Raw genomic sequence first — 23,926 nt, forward strand, 5'->3', positions numbered from 1 at the left:
CAACTCCAATTGATAAATTAATGTTGGGGAAATTTCAAGTTTCAAAAATCTACTGGAGGCTCCAGTAATTTTCAAAAAAGTCGCTGGAGGCTCTAAAATGACTTGAACCTAGCTGCAGTCGTCTTCAGAGGATGTTAAAATTGAAGTGTAGAGTAAATTTCAGCTTTCCATCTCCATTTTAATGATGAAATTTTGTGAAAATTTAAAGTTTCAAAAATCTGCTGGAGGCTCCAGTAATTTTCAAAAAAGTCGCTGGGGGCCCTAAAATGACTTGAACCCACCTGAAGTCGTCTTCAGAGGCAGTTAAAATTGGAATGTAGAGTAAATTTCAGCTTTCCATTTCCATTTAATAAAATATTGTGAAAATTTAAAGTTTCAAAAATCTGCTGGAGGCTTTAGGAATTGTCAAAAAGTTGCTGGAGGCAAGCTCCAAAACGACTTGAAATTCACCTGCAGTACTTCGTGGCATATTGAAATTAGTTTTTAGAATGAATTTTAACTTTACAACTCCAAATTTGATGGAATTTTGTGGGAATTTTGAGTTTCAAAAATCTGCTGGAGGCTCCAGAACTGCTCAAAACGGGTTGAAACCGTTTCCAAACGATTTGGCATGTCGAAAATAGGGTATATCCCAAATTTCAGCATTCTTGGTCAATTTGGTAAAATTTTGATTTTTTCCCTCATTTTTGGCCTAAATTCGATTTTCAAAAATTCACCAAAAATCGAAAAACGCACTTTAGCACTTGAAATTTTGACAGGTGATAAATTTTAGCATGATCTTTCGATCTACCTTTGTAAAGTTTGAAAAATTTCAAGCAAAACCTATGTTGAAACGCAAAATCTGCAATTTCGGCTGACCTGTCAATCAAAATGGCCGCCATTTTGTAAGTAAGGCCAACTTTTTTTTGGGCAAGTTTGCTTTAAAAATGTTTCTTAGGATGTCCCCTTTAAGAAAAAAGTTGTCCTGGAGTATCGGGGGGGGGGGGGTGCAATTACTCCTATTGTTATATGCCGGACTATTACTCCATGTTACTCCTACACCTTTGAGTATAAATATAATGATGATTATACTCAAAGTCCTACACACATTTTTTGTTCGGAAATTGCGTTTTTTTAGTAGGTACCTACTTAGCACAGTCTTCTAATATGTACAATCAACCCTTGAACTCGAACTAGAAAATATAAGAACTGAACTTGAAGCTATAGTGCCTTAATTACGTGCTTATAGATACAATGTGTTTTTTTTTCAATACATTTTGTATGCTTATACAGTAATGGTATGATTTTTTTTTCATTTCATTTTCAGTTTTTTCTCGTGGACATTTGGCAAAGTGACAAATATTTTTTTATCATTGCGATGAAAGAAATCCAAGGTGATTTGTCGAACTTCTGTTGAATTGAAATGAAAATTTTGATTAATTAAATCACCACGAATCGTTAACTTATCGAGCTTGAAAAATGTTGAGTCGTGTTTTTCGTCACCTACCTATCGTGTTTTACTTTACCTAGCTTAATTATCCTTTTTCAATCAACTTTTAAACTTTACGTTACATTTTCAAAATGAAAAACTATTTACGAAAATAATGATTTCAAAAATTAGCTCAGTCAAAATATTGTTTCACTCGTAAAAACAGAAATTTTTAGAAAATTAAGCAATATTCGATGATATCGTAATTTGCCGCTTGGTAACATTGACCGACAAATTCTACAGAAAGTAAGAGTCAAAATACAAACAACACACGAAGCTGACTGATGCACTTCGCTGATAACCGATGACCGATAAGGTACGTTAAATGCAAATACAGTCTGTCTATAGCATCATGAAATTACATGTGAATTTCTGGTGTTTATTCGATCAAAATATTAATCTGTACGGATTAAACGCAATAGATGAGTTTCTTTTCCCGGCGTTGGCCTTTTTTATTGATCGAAGGTGCCAGGTCTCGTGTTAAAGAGACATAGCCTCAGCTTTTTGATAACTCAGGTAAGAATCCTTCGATTAAGATTAATCAAGAGTACCTACATAATTCAATCTCTAAAAATGTGTTTTTATTCGCAGATCGTTACGTGTTTTAATTAATGATTTCAAACGACGACGGTTATGCTACCGAAGCTGATCATCCGCTTCTGTCTAAACATGAAGGATTATCCACGAAACAAGCGTTGAGTAATTTACACGATGAAATTAAGCTCTTCTTGAACGCTCATAGAACCCGGTAAGTTGACATAAATTTCGATTTAAAGTTGCTTAATGATTAAAAGTACTCGTATACTGTTTTGTTTGTACAGAAAACTAGACTTGTTGCAAATCAGGAAGAATGTTAGAGAATCTTTCAGTTATTTGAATTATTATTCGACCTTATCATGTGTTCCTATTGCCATATTGATTTCATTCATCATTGCCTTTTTTGTCTTCGGTTTATCGAAGTATGTAATAAATTATTTTCATTTTTGTCTCCGGTGATGAGTTTCTAATTATAAGTACTTGCCCTTGTTCAGGTACACCATACTTTTACTGTTTTTTTTACTCGTCGTCAACTTCGGAGTCGTGTTTTGGGATCATTATCTGCGTATGAATGAATTTAATACGAGAATTGTTTACATTCTGAAGCTGCTAAAAAGTAAATGGCACGATTACCTACTGTCGTATTGTACGAAAGATTCGGATTAATAATACCTGACTATTGATTTGTAGAAACCGAACGGAAAAATGATTGGCACGCAGATCTTCTTCCAAACTTATACACACCTCATTCCCCATCCGTATCGTTACAGTGGACTATTCGAGATGGTCATTTAGTCAATTTACCGGCAGTTCTGTTAGCCAAAGATGATATCATCGTTATGAGACCGGGTCAACAAAGTCCGGCTCAAGCTGAAGCCTTAGAACCTAGTGAAAATGTAACGACTTCACAATTATGTATTATCAATTTTAAGCTCGAATTGAGCGTTCTAATTGATTTGATTTTTTTTTACAGGGTTCCTACGAAACACTACAACCAGATCAATTATTCGCTTGCGGCGCCGGTGGGTCTGAAAATGTCGACGCTAACGATAGTTACCAATCAATTATCCGAGAACCGTTTCAGGACAGAGTGTTTAAAGTAAAACAAGCTCCATATATTAGTCAATTGAACTCTATCAAAGATAAATATCTCAAGAGACCGACGTCGTTGTACAATAAAGCAAGATATTTACTTTTTGGAAAATGTATTCATCACGTATCGTTACCACTTTTCTGTGTAAGTGTTCGGCATTCTCGAAATCCACAACTGTAGTCGTTGCTTGAAAATAATTTCAATCGAATTTTCAGATTTTAGGCGTAGCATTAGCAATTATACGCGGATGTATGACTCCCGTTCTTCAATGTCCCTTCGAGAATTGTTCAAAATTCCAATATATTATGTGTTCATTTGTTAGCGAAATTGGAACGACGGTTATATCGTTGGTATCGTTAATATTTCCCGTTTATTGGTTCATAGCTAATAATGTGGGAAATGCTGCCGTTTTATCGTGCCAATCTTTACTCGTGAGTATTTTCGTTAATTATTTTTAAAATAGATAATAATTTAAATTTAAATTTTAAAATGTGAGTTTTATTAATTTTTTATTTACTTTTTTTTGTAAAAATATCTTTATTTATTTTTCATTTATGACTAATTGAAGTTCATGTAGAAGTTTCTAATGTTAATTCTGTTATTTTATCATCTTTAATATTTAGGAAAATGAAGAGAATCGTATCAAAGTGCAAAATAAATTATTTGAGAATTTGAAAGAATCGACGGAGAATCCATATTTCATCGATGTCGAAGCATCGCCGAGAAAATCACCGAAAGAACGTAGAACTGAACGGTGGTGTTCTTTTAGAAAACATTTTATCGATATGATCGCCAATAAAGGAGTTGTTGTTGCTCATAGTACTAATTTCTTACACACGATGGCATCTGTTTCGGTAAATCGAACGAATAAAATTCGAAATTCACCGTCGACAATTGATCAGTGTTAGTAAATTGTGCTGTTTATACAGGTTCTTTGTTGCGTTGATAAGAAGGGAATTCTCTCGTGGCCTAATCCGACAGCTGAGAAGGTGTTTTTCTTGAAAAATGGTATTAATCATAAAAATCGTAGATCAGCGAGGTAATATATTTAATATTCGAACTCTTCGATGGTTTGTATCGATGATATTAATTATCTGCATCGTTTCAGTGAAATGAGCGGTCCCTCTTTTCGCAGCTTCTCATCACCAGCCACTGCCAGCGATTCACCGGACGATGCCCACGAATCTCACGAACCACAAGATAATAAAGATAATCCAAAAAACCCCAACGATACCCATATCGAAGTTTTTTCCAGTATGATTTCAAGTTTTTATTACTCGCTGATGGTATGTAAATTGATCACCGAATGAGTTTGTGTGTGTGTTTTTTTTTTTCGCAGAAACTTTTCCGTACGTAGAGATTTTGGATATAACACCTAGAGACGATACGGAATCAGCTTGGAAAATTGAATTCGACGATAGTCGTTGGAGAACTCATCTGGCTTCGTTGAAACCTGTAGGATTAGCGATACTGTTGAATACTTGTAATCGCTATACTCACGATAGTTATAGTCAATTCTGCGCTCATATTACCAACTACGCGTTATTCAGTCAGCATTTGGTACCGGTGGGTAATCGAAGATGTCTTTGCGAGTTGGCTCGTCAAATTGGCTTCAATCAAGGTGCCGTCGAGAAAGCGTTCAATTTGGATATCCAGTTATTCTCGTATAATAATTTGGTAAATGATATTATCATCGTGTGTTTTATTGGAGTACTATCATCGACTAAATGAGAATTTCGTTCTACAGAAAACATCTCAAGCGGATAATAAATACGTTCAAGCATTTTTCAAGACTCGTAAGCCGAAATTCCCATTCCCTCACTCTATGTCCGCCGTTGTGAATACGGATAAAAATAAAAAAGTCAAATTGAGCACGTCGATGAAAGAAAAAAGGAAAAAGGTCGCATTGAAGTATAAAGAAAAGCAAATGTTTAGTCAGGGTACTGCGGATGTAATCTTGGATTACTGTATTGATTACTGGGATGGTCAAGATGTACTTCCCTTGACACCTGGTCTCAGGTAAAATCACCTCGTATTTTTAGAATTCGTTTCCTCGAATAATTTCAAACTAATTGTATAGATCTTGTTTTTCGTGTCATTTTATAGAAAGAAAATTTTGGACTTTTACCAACGTTCGAGTCTAACTGCCTACTGCACTGCCTTTTCGTACCGTCCTGTTTATAAAAATTTCGAAATAGATCGTTCCTCGGATCAAAGCCCTATTTCCGTATATTTAGAATTAATTAAGACCTCCGAACATCGACAAAATCAAAAACGTAGACGTCGTCGCAAAAAACGCCATCAACAAGAACTCGATAGCGATATTAGAAGTAAGCTGTGACTTTTTTTTACGCTATTTATTTTCTATCATTTTTTTTTAAAAAAAAAAGGAAAACATCATATTGTTTCAGAAAAACTTACTATACACGAGGTGAACGAATGTGAAGAGGAACCCGAACCAAATACCGAAGTAGATCAAGAAGAAAACAACCTGGTTGAGGAAGTCGATTGTTACGATTATTACGACGATGACGACGACGACGAAGATGAAGATTATGACGACTATTATAGCGGTTACGATGAGATTTTTGAAGAGGATCGTTGCAAACAACCGGAAAGGCAATTTCGCAGAAGTGATACGGTTTTGAGTGCCGATGATTCGATGGGGTATTTTAAAGTATTGAATAAACAGATCTTCTTGGGAATGGTCAGTATGCAGTATCAGCCTCTTCACGATATGGTAATTTCTTGTTTTCTCGTATTATGATAGTTTGTTTGATATATTGGCGCGTTTAATATTTTTATTGAAAAATGTATTACAGGTAACGATGGTCGAAGAACTAGAAAAAGCTTGCATACGTTTCGTACATTTTAGCAAAGAAAACGAGCTCAGATCGAGGGTATTTTCGGAAAAAATGGGCCTAGAAAGCGGATGGAATTGCCACATATCGTTGCTATCCGAAGCAGATATTAATCAACAGTAATTTCAAAATAATTCTATACGATTTAAACCTATAATAGTCTACAGTCCAAGTACGAAAAAGTGTCACTCTGAGTGGGCCGTTTTTGGGGACAAAAAAAGAGTAGGTTTTTTGTTAGTACCTCATTAGCATTCAAGAAAATGGACATTTCGGATTTTTTGGCCGGCACAATAGGGAGCTGAAGCCTAAATACCCCAATTTTTCGAAGTTGACCGGGGACAAATTTTTTTTAATTTGGTAGAGGATACGCTCCCGAATATAGATATATATTTTTTTTGAGTGGGCTCCGGCACAGTTGCCTGCCAGAGCCGTATAAAGGCAATTTTTTGCCAATTTTAGCACTTTTCACACAAAAACGACTTTGTAGAAGTAATAAGGCCTTTGGGACAAAAAATACGCACCAACATAATTGCATCCATTCATCCCACGCTGATAGAGACCGCCATTGTCCAAAACGGCCGGCACAATGACCCGCAGTGAATTTTCAAAGTTACGCATCCGGGCCATTTCATGAATAAAATTGATGGTATGACTTTTCGACAACGTGACCGTGCGACCTATCAAAGTGGGTTAAAATTTCGCGAGAAAAACGGAAATCTCAATAAAAAAAAGTTTGAGCATTTCGTGAAAATTTTGAGCTGAGTAAATTGTATGAATGTATGACATTTCGACAATGTGACTGTGTGACCTATCAAACTGCGTTAAAATTTTGCGATAAAAATGAAAATCTCAATAAAAAATTTTTTGAGCAATTCATGAAAATTTTGAGCGGAAAAAATTGTATGAATGTGTATGACATTTCAACAACGTGACCATGCGACCTATCAAAGTGAGTTAAAATTTCACGAGAAAAGCTGAAATCTCAATGAGAATTTTTTTGAGCATTTCATGAAAATTTTGAGTTGAAAAATTCATAAATGAATATATGTGGGTTAAAACTTCACCAGAATAACAGAAATTTCAATGAAATTTTTTTCTGAGCCTTTCATGAAAATTTTGAGCTGAAAAAATTGTATGAATCATTTCTCCAGTATTTTATTCAGTCTGTTGTAAAATGCAAAAATTTATCACCTGTCCAAATTTCAAGTGCTAAAGTGCGTTTTTCGATTTTTGGTGAATTTTTGAAAATCGAATTCAGGCCAAAAATGAGGGAAAAAAATCAAAATTTTACCAAATTGACCAAGAAAGCTGAAATTTGGGATATACCCTATTTTCGACATTCCAAATTGATTGGAAACGGTTTCAACCCGATTTGAGTAGTTCTGGAGCCTCCAGCAGATTTTTGAAACTCGAAATTCCCACAAAATTCCATCAAATTGGAGTTGTAAAGCTGAAATTTATTCTAAAAACTAATTTCAATACGCTACGAAGTCAACTGCAGGTGAATTTCAAGTTATTTTGGAGCCTTCAGCGACCTTTTTGAAAATTCCTAAAGCCTCCAGCAGATGTTTGAAACTTTAAATTTTCACAAAATTTCATCAAAAGGTGATGGAAAGCTGCAATTTACTCTACACTCCAATTTTAACACCCTCTGAAGACGACTTCAGATGGGTTCAAGTCATTTTAGAGCCTCCAGCGACTTTTATGAAAGTTACTGGAGCCTCCAGTAGATTTTTGAAACTTGAAATTTCCCCAAAATTTCATCGAACTGAGATGAAGAGTGGAAATTCATTCTGAAAACTAATTTCCCAAAACGACTTGAAATTCACCTGCAGTTCTTCGTAGCGTATTGAAATTAGTTTTTAGAATAAATTTATCAGCTTTACAACTCCAATTTGATGGAATTTTGTGGGAATTTCGAGTTTTAAAAATCTGCTGGAGGCTCCAGAACTGCTCAAAACGGGTTGAAACCGTTTCCAAACGATTTGGCATGTCGAAAATAGGGTATATCCCAAATTTCAGCTTTCTTGGTCAATTTGGTAAAATTTTGATTTTTTCCCTCATGTTTGGCCTAAATTCGATTTTCAAAAATTCACTAAAAATCGATAAACGCACTTTAGCACTTGAAATTTTCACAGGTGATAAATTTTAGCATGATCTTTCGATCTACCTCTGTAAAGTTTGAAAAAGTTCCTGCAAGTCCTATATTAAAACGCAAAATCTGCGATTTCGGCTGACCTGTCAATCAAAATGGCCGCCATTTTGTAAGTAAGGCCAACTTTTTTTTGGGCAGGTTTGCTTTAAAATATTCCTTGCGATGTCCCCTTTAAGAAAAAAGTTGTCCCGGAGGATCGGGGGGGGGGGGGGTGCAATTACTCCTATTGTCATATGCCGGTCTCATACGATACTAATGAAAAGCCTACTCTTTTTTTTGTCCCTCAAAAAGTCGAACAGTTTTCGGTTTCTAGAGCACTTTTTGGTGTTTGGACTGTAGACTTCTAGACTATAAAATATTTTTCGTTTTAAATTTTCAACTTGTTGTTCTACGTAGGCCATCAGATAACACCTCGGGTACAGAAAATGTATCGGTAGTTCAAGATCCAGAAAGCGTCATAGAAACAGGAGCTAGTAGCGCTGATGACGAAGAAAAAGTTCCTTTTGCTTTTGATATGTCGAATCGAGTACGTATTTTAGAACATTTCAATAAATAAGCGATAGATAATTACCGACCCCCCCCCCCCCCAGATTCTAATTCGTGGTATCCGTTTCAGGCAAAATTACCTTGTGGAATACGAAACATCAAACCGCATTTAGAGCAGGTGGATAATGTGCCTTTGCTAGTCTCATTATTCACCGATTGCACAGCCGACACAACCGAACAAATGCTTTCCATTATGCAAGAATACGACCAAGTCGTCTGCGTTCTAGGATCGTCGGCTAATGTGAAAAATTTCACTCTATTTGCCCAAGCAGATGCTAGGTACCTACGATATTTTTTCTCATCATTTCTCTTGTCAATTTTGTGTAACGTTTTGCTGAAAATTACCAATTGATTTTCTATAGTATTAGCATCGAGCCTTTGTATGCTCAAGTTTGTCAAAAAATACCTCCATCTTCGGGGCCTTACGGTGATGTTAAAGAACTAGTATGTCTATCGCCGGTCGAACTGTCGCAAGTGTTGAATTCGTTACCGTGTTCTTTAATTCTTCAAAGACCCTACGGGTCCCATAGAGCTTTACCAATTCATCCTGTCATTGCTGAAGTAGGTGTTAATATGATCATTTATAAATCGTAGGTACTGGAAATTTGTGTATGATTATTATTATTATTTTATTTTTCTTGTTGTTTCAGTCTCGCAATATTATGCATTTGATTTGGAATTCGTCGCAATTTTGGGCTTGCAGTATCGCCTTAACCGCGTTCGTACAACTTTTCGTGCTATTTTTACTGTTACCTGCCATTTTTACTTTAGGTTTGTTAATAATTTTTGAAAAGATGTTCTGAGAAAAGAATTTTTGTTTTCATAACTTTTCCCCCTTAATTTAGAGCAATCTCTTTGGATTAGCTGCGTTGTGATTCCTTGTCTTTCTATCGCATTAGTTTCTGCTCCCTACGATGAAGAAATCATGTCAAAGGCTATCGGTAAAGACTGGTTGTGTTCTGTTAATTGGACTGTAAGTATCACTCGTTTATTATCTTCAATATTTACGTCAATTTTAACACCTGCTTCTGATTTAATATTCTAGACAATATCCTACTCGTTGTACTGTTACGGCGTGAAATTACTCTGCGGCATTATCTTCGCCATCCTAGCTTATTTCATGGTTTTAATCGATATGCGAGATTGTTTCATAGAACATACGATCAATACTACTTCTCTAGTCAATGATTCAGTTCCTGCCAACACTTTAGTATATAATGCATTCGTCGAGGAGATCGAAGAAACTCAACGTTTCCAATATTTCGAAAGTTTGAATCTCATCCAGTGCTATATGACTATTATAGTAACGCTGCATTTAAGTAAGACACTTCATTGCTTGAAAAAATGATTCGATAAAGTACCTATACCGAATTTTCATCGCATCTTATGTAATTTCTTATTATTGTTTCGCAGTCGCACTTAGCTGTAGTTTCTTGTATCGAGATTCAGTATTTTGGAGGAAGTTACCGTGTTTAAATTTATTATGGAGTGTCGTAGTCATGTTCCCGTAAGTGTTGATAGTTGATGATTTTTATTTTCGATCAAGTTGAAAAATATTCAACGATGTGAATTATATTGTATTTGTGTAGGATCTCTCTTCAAATAGCTCATTTCTTCATGATGATCAACGGTTTGAGTATCGAAGATGAACTCGCATCGTGCATTTTATACGAATCTCTTTTCTCTGTGAAAAACTCTCTGTTCTCGTTTACACCGCCTTTGTTATCTTACGCCGTTTGCGAATTCGTTAAAATATACGAAATTAGGTAAGTGTTGAAAACAGCAGATTACTTATACTCGTAATCAAAATAAAGATATACTTTTTTTAACTGATGTGAATTTACAGATCTAATGAACGATATCAGAAAAAAATGAGACTGGAATTTGGTACAAAACTAGGAATGAATTCGCCATTTTAAAACTTTCATTTTTCTTATGTTTTTTTAATTTCTTGTTATTTTTCATCTCTTACGAAACGACTGCTTAATTTGATTAGTTCCTATGTGAAAACGAATGTGTCATTTTCAATTACAATAATATTAATAAATAATTTTTTTGTGTCTTAAAATATTGCATTTTCTGAAAGTTATAAATCAAAGTGATCCATTGTATTCGCTTATCTGTCTCACTTATACCTAAATGTAACACCACAGGTGTTATAATAAAATTTTCCATATTGTTCAATTTTGAGAATTGTTTTTAGAACACCTGCAGGTGTTTCATTCACACAAGTTCAGTACCTAGAAACTGAAAGCAGGTGGTTACCCTTTCTGAATCAAAATCCACCAGTCATTTGTGATTTTGCTGTGTTCCCAAGAGGTTCTCTCAGTACTGAAGTGCTTTTGGAGTCGCATTATGCTTTCGAGATATATCATGTTGTGCTCTGTAGCTTTCAGAATAGCGTTGTGCATTTTTTCGAAATCACGTTGTGCTTTTTTTCAAAAACTCATAGTGTTTTTTTTCAAGTTCGTGTTGTTCTTTTTTTTTTGCAAATTCACGTTGTGCTTTTTTTCAAATTTGCGTCCTGCTTTTTTTCAAAATTGCGTTGTGCTTTTTTTCAAATTTGTGTTCTTTTTTTTGAAAATTCATGTTGTGCTTTTTTCAAATTTGCGTTGTGCTTTTTTTTTGAAATCGTGTTGTGCTTTTTTCAAAATCGCGTTGCATTGCTTTTTTTAAAAATTGCTTTGTGCTTTTTTTCAAAAACTTGTGGAAGTCGTGGAGTGTTTTTTTGCAAATTTGCTTGTTTTTTTTTTGAAATCACGTTGTGGTTTTCTTTTTGAAATCTTGTAGCGCTTTTTTTCAAATTTGCGTTGTGCCTTTGCCTTTTTTTCAAATTCGTGTTGTGCTTTTTTTCAAAATTGCAATGTGCTTTTTTTCAAAATTGTGTTGTGCTTTTTTTCTAAATCGCGTTTTTATTTTTGAAATTTCATTGTGCTTTTTTAAATTGGGTTGTGTACGCTTTTTTTAAAAATTGTGTTGTGCTTTTTTTCAAATTTGTGTTGTGCTTTTTTTCAAATTTGCGTTGTGCTTTTTTTCAAAATTGCGTTGCGTTACGCTTTTTTTAAAATTGCGTTGTTTTTTTTCAAAAACTCGTAGAGTGTTTTTTTGCAAATTTGCATGGTTTTTTTCAAATTTGTGTTGTGCTTTTTTTTCAAATTTGTATTGTGCTTTTTTTAAAAATTGCTTTGTGCTTTTTTTCAAAATCGGGTGTCATTTTTGAAATTTCATTGTGCTTTTTTAAATTGTGTTGTGTAAGCTTTTTTTAAAAATCGCGTTGTTTTTTTTCTTCAAAATTGTGTTGTGCTTTTTTTCAAAATCGCGTTGTGCTTTCTTTTTAAAAATCACGTTTTCATTTTCAAAATTGCGATGCGCTTTTTTGAAATTGCGTTGTGTACACTTTTTTTAAAATCACGTTTCTTTCAAATTTGTGTTCTTTTTTTTGCAAGTTTGTGTTCTTTTTTTTGCAAGTTTGTGTTGTGCTTTTTTTCAAATTTGCGTTGTGCTCTTTTTTTAAAAACCATGTTGTGTTTGTTTTCAAAATTGCATTGTGCTTTTTTTCAAAATCGCGTTGTGCTTTTTTTAAAAATTGTGTTGTGCTTTTTTTCAAAATCACGTTGTGCTTTTTTTTGAAGTTGTTTTTTTTAAAATCGCGTTGTGCTCATTTTTTAAAAATTGCAGTGTGCTTTTTTTCGAAATTGCAGTGTGCTTTTTTTCAAAATCGCGTTGTGCTTTTTTTTCAAAGTTGTTTTTTTTGGAAATCACGTGGTGCTTTCAAAATCAAAATTGTGTTCTGCTTTTGAAATCCAAATTGTGTTTTTTCAAAATCACGTTGTGTTTTTTCAAAATTATGTTGTGTTTTTTCAAAATTACGTTGTTCTTTTTCCGAAACCCCATTGTGCTTTTTTTCAAAGTTGTGCTTTTTTTTGATTTTCAAAGTTGTTTTTTTTTGGAAATCACGTGGTGCTTTCAAAATCAAAATTGTGTTCTGCTTTTGAAATCCAAATTGTGTTTTTTCAAAACCACGTTGTGTTTTTTCAAAATCACGTTGTTCTTTTTCCAAAACCCCATTCTGCTTTTTTTCAAAGTTGTGCTTTTTTTTGAAAATCGTGTTGTGCTTTCAAAATCAAAATCTTGTTCTGCTTTCGAAATCCAAAATCAAAATTGCATTGTTTTTTTTGAAATTGGGTTGTACTTTTGTAAGGAAATAGGCTACACACACTGTTACAGCTGCATGTCTAGGTTTTTTTTTTGTACTCTGAACAGCACATGGGGCCTCTACCAGATGAATTGAACAGGCTAAAAATACATATATTCTTATCGTTAACATTACCCCTTACTTCCCTTGCCCCTTACTATTTTTTTCTGTTTTACAGCATCCAAGGAAAACCCAGATGCTGAGATGCATTGAGGCTTAAGTGTATACTCGTATCTTACCATCGTTGTTTTGAAAACTTAATCAAACATCCAGGCATCATGGGTAGGTAATCGTGACATCAAAAACAGTTTAATTTACAAACGACATAATGCACTGTCGTCTGTTGACATGATTTAAAAACTGAGTTTTATTATAGTACAATAATGTATCAATGGAGATTTTAGAAAAGCCAGTAATAATATTACAAGAGATTAGGAATTACGTTCTTCTTTGACCCATGTTGAAGTTGGGATAACGTCCGTTGAACTTATTGTTCGAGTTGAAGTATCCATTTTGATTCGTATTTCGATTATCGTTCGTGGCCCTGTCTTCGTCTTCTTTATTGAAATTGAAATCCGGTTGAGTGGAATTGTCTCGTATTTCCCAATCTTCGCATCCCTGAGAAAATTTAGTAGTAATTCGGAGGTATAGGTACATATTTTATTTCCTTAGAATTCAACTTTAATTATGATAGGTATTTACTCGTTTCGCTTTTTCTTCCAGACATAAAATTAGCTTTTTCGAGAAATCGCAATGCTCTTCGTTATTATCGGTAATTAATTGTTCTGTGAAGAATTTCGCATTGTTTAGTAGGTATCAAATGAAGATTGTAAGGTACCTACCTATTTTTTCATAGACGAAGGTTGATTTACCTGTGTCCATGATGTCAAAACACTCTTCAATCGAATCTTGAATGAATTCCTTCAATTCTGAATCTCTTATTCGACTGGTCATTACGTTGGTCATCGCCATTCGGTCAGCTTTATTTTCGTTATTCAACTGAAAATATTATTCGGTCATTCCTCAGTTGTCCCTTATTATAGTCAGGGAGCCCACTTAAGGATAAATTGCACCCCCCCCCGGTCGATCCTCCGGGACAACTTTTTTCTTAAAGGGGAAGTCCTAAGGAACATTTCTAGCCCTTGTACTCAAAAAAAAGTGGCCCTATTTACAAAATGGCGGCCGTTTTGATTGACAGGTCAGCCGAAATCGCAGATTTTGCGTTCCAACATAGGACTTGCACAAAATTTTTCAAACTGTACAAAGGTAGATCGAAAGATCAAGCAAAAATTTATCACCTGTCAAAATTTCAAATGCTAAAGTGCGTTTTTCGATTTTTGGTGAATTTTTGAAAATCGAATTTAGGCCAAACATGAGGGAAAAAATCAAAATTTTACCAAATTGACCAACAAGGCTGAAATTTGGGATACACCCTATTTTCGACTTGCAAAATCGATTGGAAACTGTTTCAAACCGTTTTGAGTAGTTCTGGAGCCTCCAGCAAATTTTTGAAACTCGAAATTCCAACAAAATTTCACCAGAATGGAGTTAAAAAGCTGAAATTTATTCTGCAAACTAATTTCAATACGCTACGAAGTCAACTGCAGGGGGATTTCAAGTCGTTTTGGAGCCTCCAGCGACTTTTTGAAAATTCCTGGAGTCTCCATCAGATTTTTGAAACTTTAAAATTTCATCAAATGGAGATGGAAAGCTGAAAGTTACTCTACAGTCCAATTGTAACACCCTCTGAAGACGACTTCAGGTGGGTTCAAATCATTTTGGAGCCTCCAGCGACTTTTTGAAAATTACTGGAGCCTCCAGTAGATTTTTGAAACTTGAAATTCCAGCAACATTTTACTAAATGGAGTTGGCAAGCTGAAATTTATTCTGCAAACTAATTTCAATACGATATGAAGTCGACTACATGGTGGTTTCAGATGGTTTTGAAGCTTCCAGCTACTTCTTGGTAATTTCAGTTTTCCAAAAAACACCATACGACTTCTCAAAAAGTGGCTGGAGGCTCCAAAACGACTTGAAATCCGCCAGCAGACGACTTCGTAGCGTATTAAAATCAGTTTGCAGAATAAATTTTGAATTTCCATCTCTGTTTGATGAAATTTTTAGCAAATTTTTTAAAGTTTCAAAAATCTACTGGAGGCTCCAGTAATTTTACAAAAATCGCTGGATGCTCCAAAACGACTTGAAATCCCCCTGCAGTTGACTTCGTAGCGTATTGAAATTAGTTTGCAGAAAAAATTTCAGCTTTTCAACTCCATTTTGGTGGGAATTTCGAGTTTCAAAAATTTTCTGGAGGCTTTAGAACTACTCAAAACGGGTTGAAACGGTTTCCAATCAGTTTGGCTTGTCGAAAATAGAGTGTATCCCAAATTTCAACTTTGTTGGTCAATTTGGTAAAATTTTGATTTTTTCCCCTCATTTTTGGCCTAAATTTGATTTTCAAATATTCACCAAAAATCGAAAAACGCACTATAGCACTTGAAATTTTGACAGGTGATGAATTTTTGCTTGATCTTTCGATCTACCTTTGTACAGTTTGAAAAATTTTGTGCAAGTCCTATGTTGGAACGCAAAATCTGCAATTTCGGCTGACCTGTCAATCAAAATGGCCGCCATTTTGTAAGTAGGGCCACCTTTTTTTTTAGTACAAGGGCTAGAAATGTTCCTTAGGACTCTCCCTTTAAGAATAAAGTTGTCCCGGAGGATCGACGGGGGGGGGGTGCAATTTATCCTTAAGCGGGCTCCCCGACTATTAATTTAGATTATTATTTTATTCAATTCTTTGCGTATTTACCATTTTCATCTCCCTGAATATGCAGTGAATGACGCACTAAAAATATAAAACAAGGATATTAGTCCTAAGAATTCAATCGCTTAGGGGGGAGGGGAATCTTACTAAAAATAAGTAAATTCAAATTATTGTGAACTACGAATGATTTCAAAGGGTACCCCCTCCCCTCCCGATAAGATAGGCAAAATGCTCTTAACCTCGGACTTCGATGAAACTCACAGGGTATGTTTAGTACAATAATTTTGGGCCCATAGCCCGCTCCCCACCCTAACCCCCCCCACCCAGTTTCAGGGGGAAAATTCTGCATCAGCGCGTATTTGAGAAACATACCCTGTGAGTTTCATCGAAATCCGAGGTTGAGTGCATTTTTTCCTATCTTATCGGGGGAGGGGGGTACCCTTTCAATCAATTAATTTTTCATTTCAAAAATATACCATACCGATCCGATTTCTTCCAAAGGTGATTTATTTTTAGATCCAGTCGTAGTAGAATTTTTCCTATTGAATTTCTGCACAGCCACCGTATCTCGTCTCTCTTTAAACCTCCTCTGGTAACGCGAATCATCTTTATAAGGGTTGTTATTGTTATTATTATCATTATTATTGTTGTCGTAGTTGTTATTATTATTTCGAAAGTAATATTGATCTGGGCAGGTATTGTGCATTTTATAAGACATATCGTCTGGAAGAAAGTGCACGTGACATCGCATCGTCAGCAAATTATACACATCATTTGTAACATTGAAAAATGTACTTATTCGTATACATTTTACACTTACTCGTATTACCGCCATAATTCATTTTATTCCTATCGTATCTGTGGTCCTGAGACGAATTACTTTCGTATGTATTACCGCTGCCGCCATCGTAATTGTTACGATTCCTGTCTTGGTTTCGGTTATTGACATTCTGCTGTTGTTGTCGATGTTCCCCCCACGAGGAGCCTGAGCCTGTTGCGGTCGACATTGGCGTCTGGTGCATTACGTTCATCGACGATTTCATACAATTGCTGGCTAAATTATAGAAATCTTGTTGCTGTTTCATGTGTTCGCGAGTTCGACATTTTAAACTCTATACGGAGATTACAGAGAGACAGACATACAGATATTGAGCTAGACCTTTGAAAAGAGCCTTTCAGGGGAAGATGGTGAAATCGGCACTTTCTCCGATTTGGTTGGTCGAAACTCACCCAAAATGTTAGTTTAGATGTAAAACCATCCCAACAACATTTTTTGAGCAAACCCCACCCCAACCCAAGAAATGTGCCCCTACGTGCTCAAAATTCAAAATTACCGTTCTCCGGGGGGGGGGGAGGAGGTAGTCCAAGTATTTTGAAACTTTCACATAAAACAGTCAATAGGTAGACGCGTGTGCGAAATTTTTTCCAAAAAAAATTTTCATATTAGGAGCGTTTTTTTGGGGGGGGGGTTCACAATTTTGAAAATTCGTGGGAAAAAACGGGGAGGGTACCCCCCAGTAATTTTTTAGAAATTGAATTACACCCTGAGGTATAACATATAATTTTCCCACGGTCCCAAAAAGGGGGGTGCAACATGGTCAAAAAAATAAAGGAAAGTTTGAAAAAAACATGTATCTCCAGTACTACCGCGCGTTTTGTCAACACAGTTCCACGGCACCACCGTGAGAAAACTTCACCTATCGCGCGCTCTCAAACTTGGATTTTTTTGAGAACCCTATCAGTCCAAGAGCTATACCTACTGTGATTGCACCGAAATAACTGAAAGCTGGGACTGCTCTCAAAAGTTAGTATCCATACCCCTATTTTAAAAGCACTTGGTCTGCCAATCCGCAGCTGCTGCTTTAAAGCTCAGCGAAAGCTCAAAAGTTCACAATTTTTCTGAACTTTCAGCCGAGAAAACTGATGGCTCAAATTGGTACCGAATTATAGCATTTTTCGCGCTGAATCCGAATATGTAGGTCTGCCGACCCTAAAGTGCTGCCAGACTGGTTCAAAGGGGGGGGGGGTCAAATTTCGCAAATTTCATCTTTTTGGGCTAAATTTGCATAAAAAGCTATAACATCGGTTTAAAAATTATTTTCAAGCAGTTTAACGAGATGCTCTATGGGTAAGATGATTTCTGGGCGCCAAAATTTTTCAAAATTTTCATTTTTGGGGGGTGGGACATAAGGGGGTGTCGATAAGTTCACCAACTATGGCCTTATGATACATCAAAATATATGTTTTTTGGGCCGCAGAATTCAATTATGGCAATATTTTTCACATCACTCGGTCTCCCGACCCGCAGCTGCTGCTTTAAATCTCAGCGAAAGCTCAAAAGTTCATATAATTTTTCTGAACTTTTGGGCGAGAAAACTGATGGCTTAAATTGGTGCCAAATTAAAGTATTTTTCACGTTGAATCCGAATATGTAGGTCTGCCGACCCCAAAGTGCTGCCAAAGCCCCGCCAGACTGGTTCAAAGGGGGAGTAAATTTGGCAAATTTCAATAATTTCATGCTTTTATGTTTTTGGGCTAAATCCTTATAAAAAGTTATAAAATTGGGTTAAAAATAATTTTCAAGCAGTTCAACGGAATGCTCTAGGGGTAAGGTGATTTTTAGACGCCGTAATTTTTCAAAATTTTTATTTTGGAGGGTGGGGCATGAGGGGAGTATTAATAAATTCACCAAATATAGCCTTGTGATACATCAAAATATATGTTTTTTGGGCCGCAGAATTCAATTGTGACAATATTTTTCACATTGGAGGGTAATGATGGGGAGGGGCTGGTACCTACCTGAAATTTGCCTAATTTACTCCCCCTTTGAACCAGTCTGGCGGGGCTTTGGCAGCACTTTGGGGTCGGCAGACCTACATATTCGGATTCCGCGTGAAAAATGTTATAATTTGGCACCAATTTAAAGCCATCAGTTTTCTTGGCTTTTTTTGAGAATCAAAAATTTTCGCTGAAATCACATTTTTTGAACCAAATTGACGTATCATTTTTTGGTAAATATTGGCAAAATTGATAAAAGTTAGATAAAATTTGGTGTCAAAAAATTCGTCAAGAATTTAGGCATGGATTTTTTGTGAAAAGACGTGAGCTGAGAATCTCCAAATAACAACTTCCATTATTAGAATCAGTTCAAAATAATTCTGATTAATATGTACAAATGGCAGGCAAAAAAAAGTGAGAAAACCTATTTTTTATTCCAAAAAAACTATATACATAAATTGATCTGATTCATTGGAGAAGCGTTTGATACAGTGATTCTTAAACAATCACCAAAAAAAAAAGGTAGGAGGATCAACCTTTTTTTTTTTTTTAGTATTTCAATGAATAAAATCTCCTTCGTGAAAGAAATTGGGATAATTTCTCACTCTCTCGAACCAAATTTTGAAACTGATCCTTTTCAAGTAAGAGATCAAAATAAAATTATCACAAATTTTTTTTTTTGGCAGAATGCTTTTTTTTAATCACTTTTGGGACAACCGGGATCACAGATATCAGAAAAAGTTTTAAATTCGTGACTTCTGAGACCTGAAGATGAATTTTATCTATTTTATCAATGCCACACCTCTTCCTTCCCTCAATTGTAATTCACCAAAACAGTTGTTCTAATACGTAGAAGTAAACATATCAAATTCAATCTCACAAAAATCATTCAAAAATTAATAAAAGTAAAAAAGGCGCAAATTAAATTTTTTCATGACTATTTTCCAAAAAATTTCAAAAAACCTAAAAATAATTTCCATCTTGAAATTTGGATCACAAAATCACGATTAACAATCAAAGAAAAATTCACGAAATTCCCCTCCCCTCCCCTCCCATATTCTTTCAATTTTAAACCATCATTTTTTGAAAGAAGAAACCTCCGGATGGAAAATTTTTACACTTGAACATTTTTAAAACAAAATTCCAAATTGAAGTTCGTTCAAAAGTAATTCAAATCAACGCAACTTTTATCTCAATAAAGCTGACTCTCTCGCATTTTTCGCTTTACTTTAAAATTAATTCTATTAAGTTTTTTTAAAAAATGTAAAAATAAAGCAATAATTACATCATTTTACGTTCGTCGTAGCAAGAAATTAAAAATTTTCTGTGAAAGTTTCAAAATATTTGGACCACCTCCTCCGGAGAACGGTAGTTTTGGATTTTGAACACGTAGGGGCACATTTCTCGGGTTGTGGTGGTGGGGGGGGTCGGCTCAAAAAAAATTTGGGATGGTTTTACATCTAAAGTGAACTAGGTAACGTTTTGGGTGAGTTTCGACCAAATCGAACTGTCTTACTCTGAAAGGCTCTTTGGAATAAATGTTTCAAAAGAAAGCTTACTTGTACAGCTACGACGAATATGGTTACAATAAAACACAAATGAATATTCATGATTTTTTCATAGTATCTTCGCGATATTAATATGTTATCGTATCAAAAAACGTCACGAAACTGAGCCTGCGAATTATTGGCTCGAACATGCGCCGATAATTTTATTGTTTTCTATTATTTTATTAATTTATTTTAATCGTAGGATGTTCCATTTCCGCCGATTGAATTAATAGGTAAGCCGAAAAAGAGTTGAAAAAATTCAGGCAATTAACGTAGGTAGGTAAAAATATTATTTTAATATGTACAAGGTTTTGCTGTCAAAATTGTCAACATTGTCATAGTATCCGACGTGACCTTTGACATTACCGTCCGGATGACTGAAAGTTGAAATTTTTTCATCATTTTCTTCTGTTAACAGAATTGTAAATTTATTGTTTTGGGTACCAATACAGTCTAATAGGGATTTCACCTGGAATAAATTGGGGGAAAATTTTTTTTGCGCCAAAATGCTCAGGATGGTGTCCTAAATGACATACTAAAACCCACCCTAAATCCGCAGGGGTGCTTCTCCCCCCCCCAGGCGGACATTTGTGCCCCCTGGCACAGTTTTTTGCGATTTTCTCGCGAGGAGCTGATTTTACGTCGAAAATAGCTTTATTTTTGTGTTCTACGTCAGGAGGTTCGATGCCCCTAATAGGATTTGAACTTTTGAATCGATTTTGCGAGCTTTAGAGAGCTTTTTAGACTGTACGAACTGAACGAATGGGGGGGGGGGTTGAAGGGCGGAGAATCCGTTTCCAGAGTTGGTACTGCCAAAAAGCTCCAAGTTTGCCGTGAAGTGAAGCTTTTTTCAAAAAAGTTGTGCTTTCTGGGGGTATAAATCCCATAGGTATCGAATAAAATAAATGTACTTTTTGTGATCGGCGATTTCGAAAATTAAATTATCGTATAGTTTGAGCTTTTAAAAGATAAAATATTCCATTACCTAACTTCATACGTACGCAAATTAATTACAAAAATAATAATAACAAATTCACCCAAAATTTCATGTACTTCGTATAAAATTTACAATCACAATTTTATAAGACTAGAATATTAAAAATCGTTCAAGCTTATTATATAAATATAATAGATACAAAACGTATCCGCGTTATAAAAAGAAGAGAAAAAAAAATACTTTACAAGAGGGAGAAAAAAATATATAAATAGAAAAAAAAAATACCAACACGTATAAAACCACGACACCTATTTTAACGAGCAATCCGAAACACAAACGACAGTTGAAAAACTGCATTTAAAAACTATATGTTAATTATTGCTGCACACGAATGAGGATGGAAGGGATGGGAAACCCGCAGTTCTGAGGGTAAAATATTATTACGAGGAACACTCTTATAAAAATTGAAATGGAGCAAGGAGCAAGGAGCAAGGGGATAATAAAAGAACAACTCAACATACACAAAATTCTTATACGCTATTACACAATCATTCACAATGAAAAAAAAAAGATGGGTAGGGGAGAAAAAAAACATATCGAAATATCAAATAAAATAATAATGAATAAATGAAACAGCAAAATGACGTCACAAATACGAATCGTCTCTCTCTAATCCTATGGAAAAAATAATTAAAAACAGGCAAAACAGAGGATCATATTTACAACATAATTTTGATTGTCATTTGTTAACACGCTACGAAAAAGAAAAAGGAAAAAAAAAGAACATAACAAACAATACTAAAAACCAGTCCGAGAGCTTTTGCGCTGATTCTACGTTTATAAAATCCAAAAAAAAGAAAAAAAAATTGAATACATGAGATCGAATCAGAAAAATTAAAATTCAGAACACATTTTCGATATTCAAATTGCTCCATCAAAGAAAAAAATTAATTAATCAATAGCCGCTGCCTCGTTAAACTGGCAACGTTGTAAAAATCACAATCGTCTGGAAATCTTAAAAAAAAAAAAAAAGAAGAAAGAAAATTATAGCTTATGAAATAGTATAACTCGCGAATATATTACAATCGTGATCAAGATATCCGACAGGAGTTTCTACCGCCGCAATGAGTCTCCGAGGGTAAACTTTGAGGCGACGATGGATGATGAGAAATACGCAATTGGCCGCTGGAGCAGTGTTTGGCGTGCTTCTTGCTGTTCGTATTTCGCGACAGGGTTGTCGGTAATGGCGATAGACTGGTGAGAGCGTACGATTTCAGGTGAGACTTGATTAATTCCGGTAACGGTAGCTGATCTATACCGTAAACAGTCGTCCTGGAAACTATCGTCTTACAGCATAGTTCTTGTAAACTGAGAACTGAAACCGAAACCGTAGCGATTAGACGACGAATAAACGGTTAAAACTACTCCTTAGGGCTTAGTGATGGGTGTACTTTACCTCGATTAGACTTCAGCAATCGTTCCATTCCGTTTCTGTGCAAAGCTCTGCGCGACAATTCGCAGAAACTTTCGCGAATGTTGAAGTTAACCAACGAGCTTACTTCGAAGAAGGCCATTTGATTCTTGAACGCGTACGCTTCCGCTTCTCTAGTGCTTACTTGTCGATTGAACTCTAAATGTAATCTATTTCCGATTAATACTTTCGGTACTCCGGGGGCATGCTACGAAAAATACGAATAAATCAATATACACCTTGGTTAATACTTAATACTTGGAAATAGTACAACGTAAACGATACCGATACTCACATCTTCGACTTCTTTCAACCATCGATCGACTCCGTCGAAAGACCATTTATTGGTAATATCGTATACGATCAAAACACCTTGAGCTCCTCTCGAATACGATCGAATAATGGTGCAAAATCTTCCTTGTCCCGATGTATCCCATAACTGCAGTTTGACTCTTTTACCGTCCAGTAAAATAGTGGTAATTTTGTACGCTACGAAACAACAACAACAACAACAACAACATCAGTAGTACATTAATAACACACCAATCTATCGATCGAGTGATGATATTTTCACCTAAAGATCAAAAGATCTTACCATATCCGCCGCAAAATGGTGACTCGGATGATCCGTCTTCTAATCCGCTCAATATTTCTTGTTTACCAACATCGCTATCACCTACGAGTAGAAACTTCAACAGATAATCATACTGCTTGGGCTGGTTGCAAGGTCGCGAATCTTCTGCCATAACACAGGCTGTCGGCTATTTCCTCTTTTTGGTACATAATAATTTAATTACCAGCATGTATTCGACCTTTTAATACGGATTTATCAACGCATGCTATCGACGCAGTCCGATCCCAATATAATAGCGCTACAGATGAAATAATTTGTCTAGCACGATAGTCAATCTCACTCCAAGCTACTGGATCTGAATACCGAACGCATTAACACCTTGGCTGAAACATTAATCGAATCGAAAATACAATATTTACGCGATTTTAGTCGATAAAATAATTAGAAACGCCAAAGAAAACAATGAAAATTGTACAGATTTCACCAGCGAAAATTTTACGTTCGTAATTCCCTTTGAGTCTTAATACGGTGGGTTATTCAGTTTTCTGATTTACGGCGTAATTACCGATGAAAATGAATAAAACGATCAAAATTCAAAATAGATGATAATAATAATATCATTGATTTTTTACGTATACAGATAGCCCGTTCAAATGGATCCAAACATAACAGTTAAATAGTTGTGCATCCGACTACTAGACATCGCTGCGATGTCCATTGGTACTTTTTCACCATTCTGAACGTAACATTTCTTTTAAACGTTCTCTTTTTAGCGTTTCCATCATTAGGAATTACAACAATAGCAACATGCATCCGAGAATACTGAATACACATACATGTGCATCCAGGGTAGTTTTTTTATTTAAATGGAATTCTTACGGTCTGGAACTGTTAGAGAGGGCATGAGGGGGGTGTAGACTGTAGTATTGTTTGGTGTGGTTAAGAACTTGTTCCATCCCTCTCTTCAGTTTTCACTTTTTTTGTATTATACTTC

The 23,926-nt window shown here is 35.4% G+C and overlaps 3 protein-coding genes across 6 annotated transcripts; 1 reads left to right on the forward strand and 2 right to left on the reverse strand.

Moving 5' to 3' along the window:
* Nucleotides 1-1,410: 1,410 nt before the first annotated feature.
* Nucleotides 1,411-10,728, forward strand: l(2)k05819 (transmembrane protein 94-like protein l(2)k05819). Of its 3 annotated transcripts, XM_065370255.1 has the most exons (25): nt 1,411-1,784; nt 1,891-1,984; nt 2,060-2,216; nt 2,290-2,427; nt 2,500-2,621; nt 2,696-2,901; nt 2,979-3,242; nt 3,314-3,529; nt 3,722-3,952; nt 4,028-4,137; nt 4,207-4,352; nt 4,438-4,775; nt 4,846-5,117; nt 5,205-5,428; nt 5,489-5,838; nt 5,921-6,078; nt 8,511-8,640; nt 8,731-8,939; nt 9,023-9,221; nt 9,311-9,431; nt 9,506-9,633; nt 9,706-9,979; nt 10,074-10,167; nt 10,250-10,426; nt 10,507-10,728. In XM_065370255.1, exons 3-25 carry the CDS (start codon nt 2,080-2,082, stop codon nt 10,577-10,579), a joined length of 4,317 nt encoding a protein of 1,438 aa, XP_065226327.1. In that variant the 5' UTR covers nt 1,411-1,784; nt 1,891-1,984; nt 2,060-2,079; the 3' UTR covers nt 10,580-10,728. The 3 variants fall into 3 exon arrangements, with proteins under 3 accessions (XP_065226327.1, XP_065226326.1, XP_065226328.1); XM_065370254.1 differs by having other exon boundaries at nt 1,411-1,984; XM_065370256.1 differs by having other exon boundaries at nt 1,413-1,984; nt 5,510-5,838.
* A 2,466-nt stretch (nt 10,729-13,194) lies between these two features.
* Obp59a (Odorant-binding protein 59a) lies at nt 13,195-20,087 on the reverse strand. Of its 2 annotated transcripts, none has more exons than XM_065359384.1 (7): nt 19,960-20,087; nt 16,443-16,734; nt 16,104-16,228; nt 15,668-15,703; nt 13,728-13,854; nt 13,558-13,640; nt 13,195-13,473 (listed from the first exon to the last, which is right to left on the reverse strand). In XM_065359384.1, exons 1-7 carry the CDS (start codon nt 20,008-20,010, stop codon nt 13,294-13,296), a joined length of 894 nt encoding a protein of 297 aa, XP_065215456.1. In that variant the 5' UTR covers nt 20,011-20,087; the 3' UTR covers nt 13,195-13,293. The 2 variants fall into 2 exon arrangements, with proteins under 2 accessions (XP_065215456.1, XP_065215445.1); XM_065359373.1 differs by having other exon boundaries at nt 16,104-16,345.
* An 895-nt stretch (nt 20,088-20,982) lies between these two features.
* On the reverse strand, nt 20,983-23,450 carry Rab40 (RAS oncogene family member Rab40). The gene is made up of 4 exons (XM_065370257.1): nt 22,954-23,450; nt 22,654-22,847; nt 22,344-22,566; nt 20,983-22,262 (listed from the first exon to the last, which is right to left on the reverse strand). The coding sequence occupies exons 1-4, from the start codon at nt 23,102-23,104 to the stop codon at nt 21,979-21,981; spliced, it is 852 nt and encodes a 283-aa protein (XP_065226329.1). The 5' UTR covers nt 23,105-23,450; the 3' UTR covers nt 20,983-21,978.
* Between the last annotated feature and the right edge of the window lie 476 nt (nt 23,451-23,926).

The sequence above is a fragment of the Planococcus citri genome, chromosome 1 (assembly GCF_950023065.1).
Source record: "Planococcus citri chromosome 1, ihPlaCitr1.1, whole genome shotgun sequence".
Lineage (NCBI taxonomy): Eukaryota > Metazoa > Arthropoda > Insecta > Hemiptera > Pseudococcidae > Planococcus > Planococcus citri.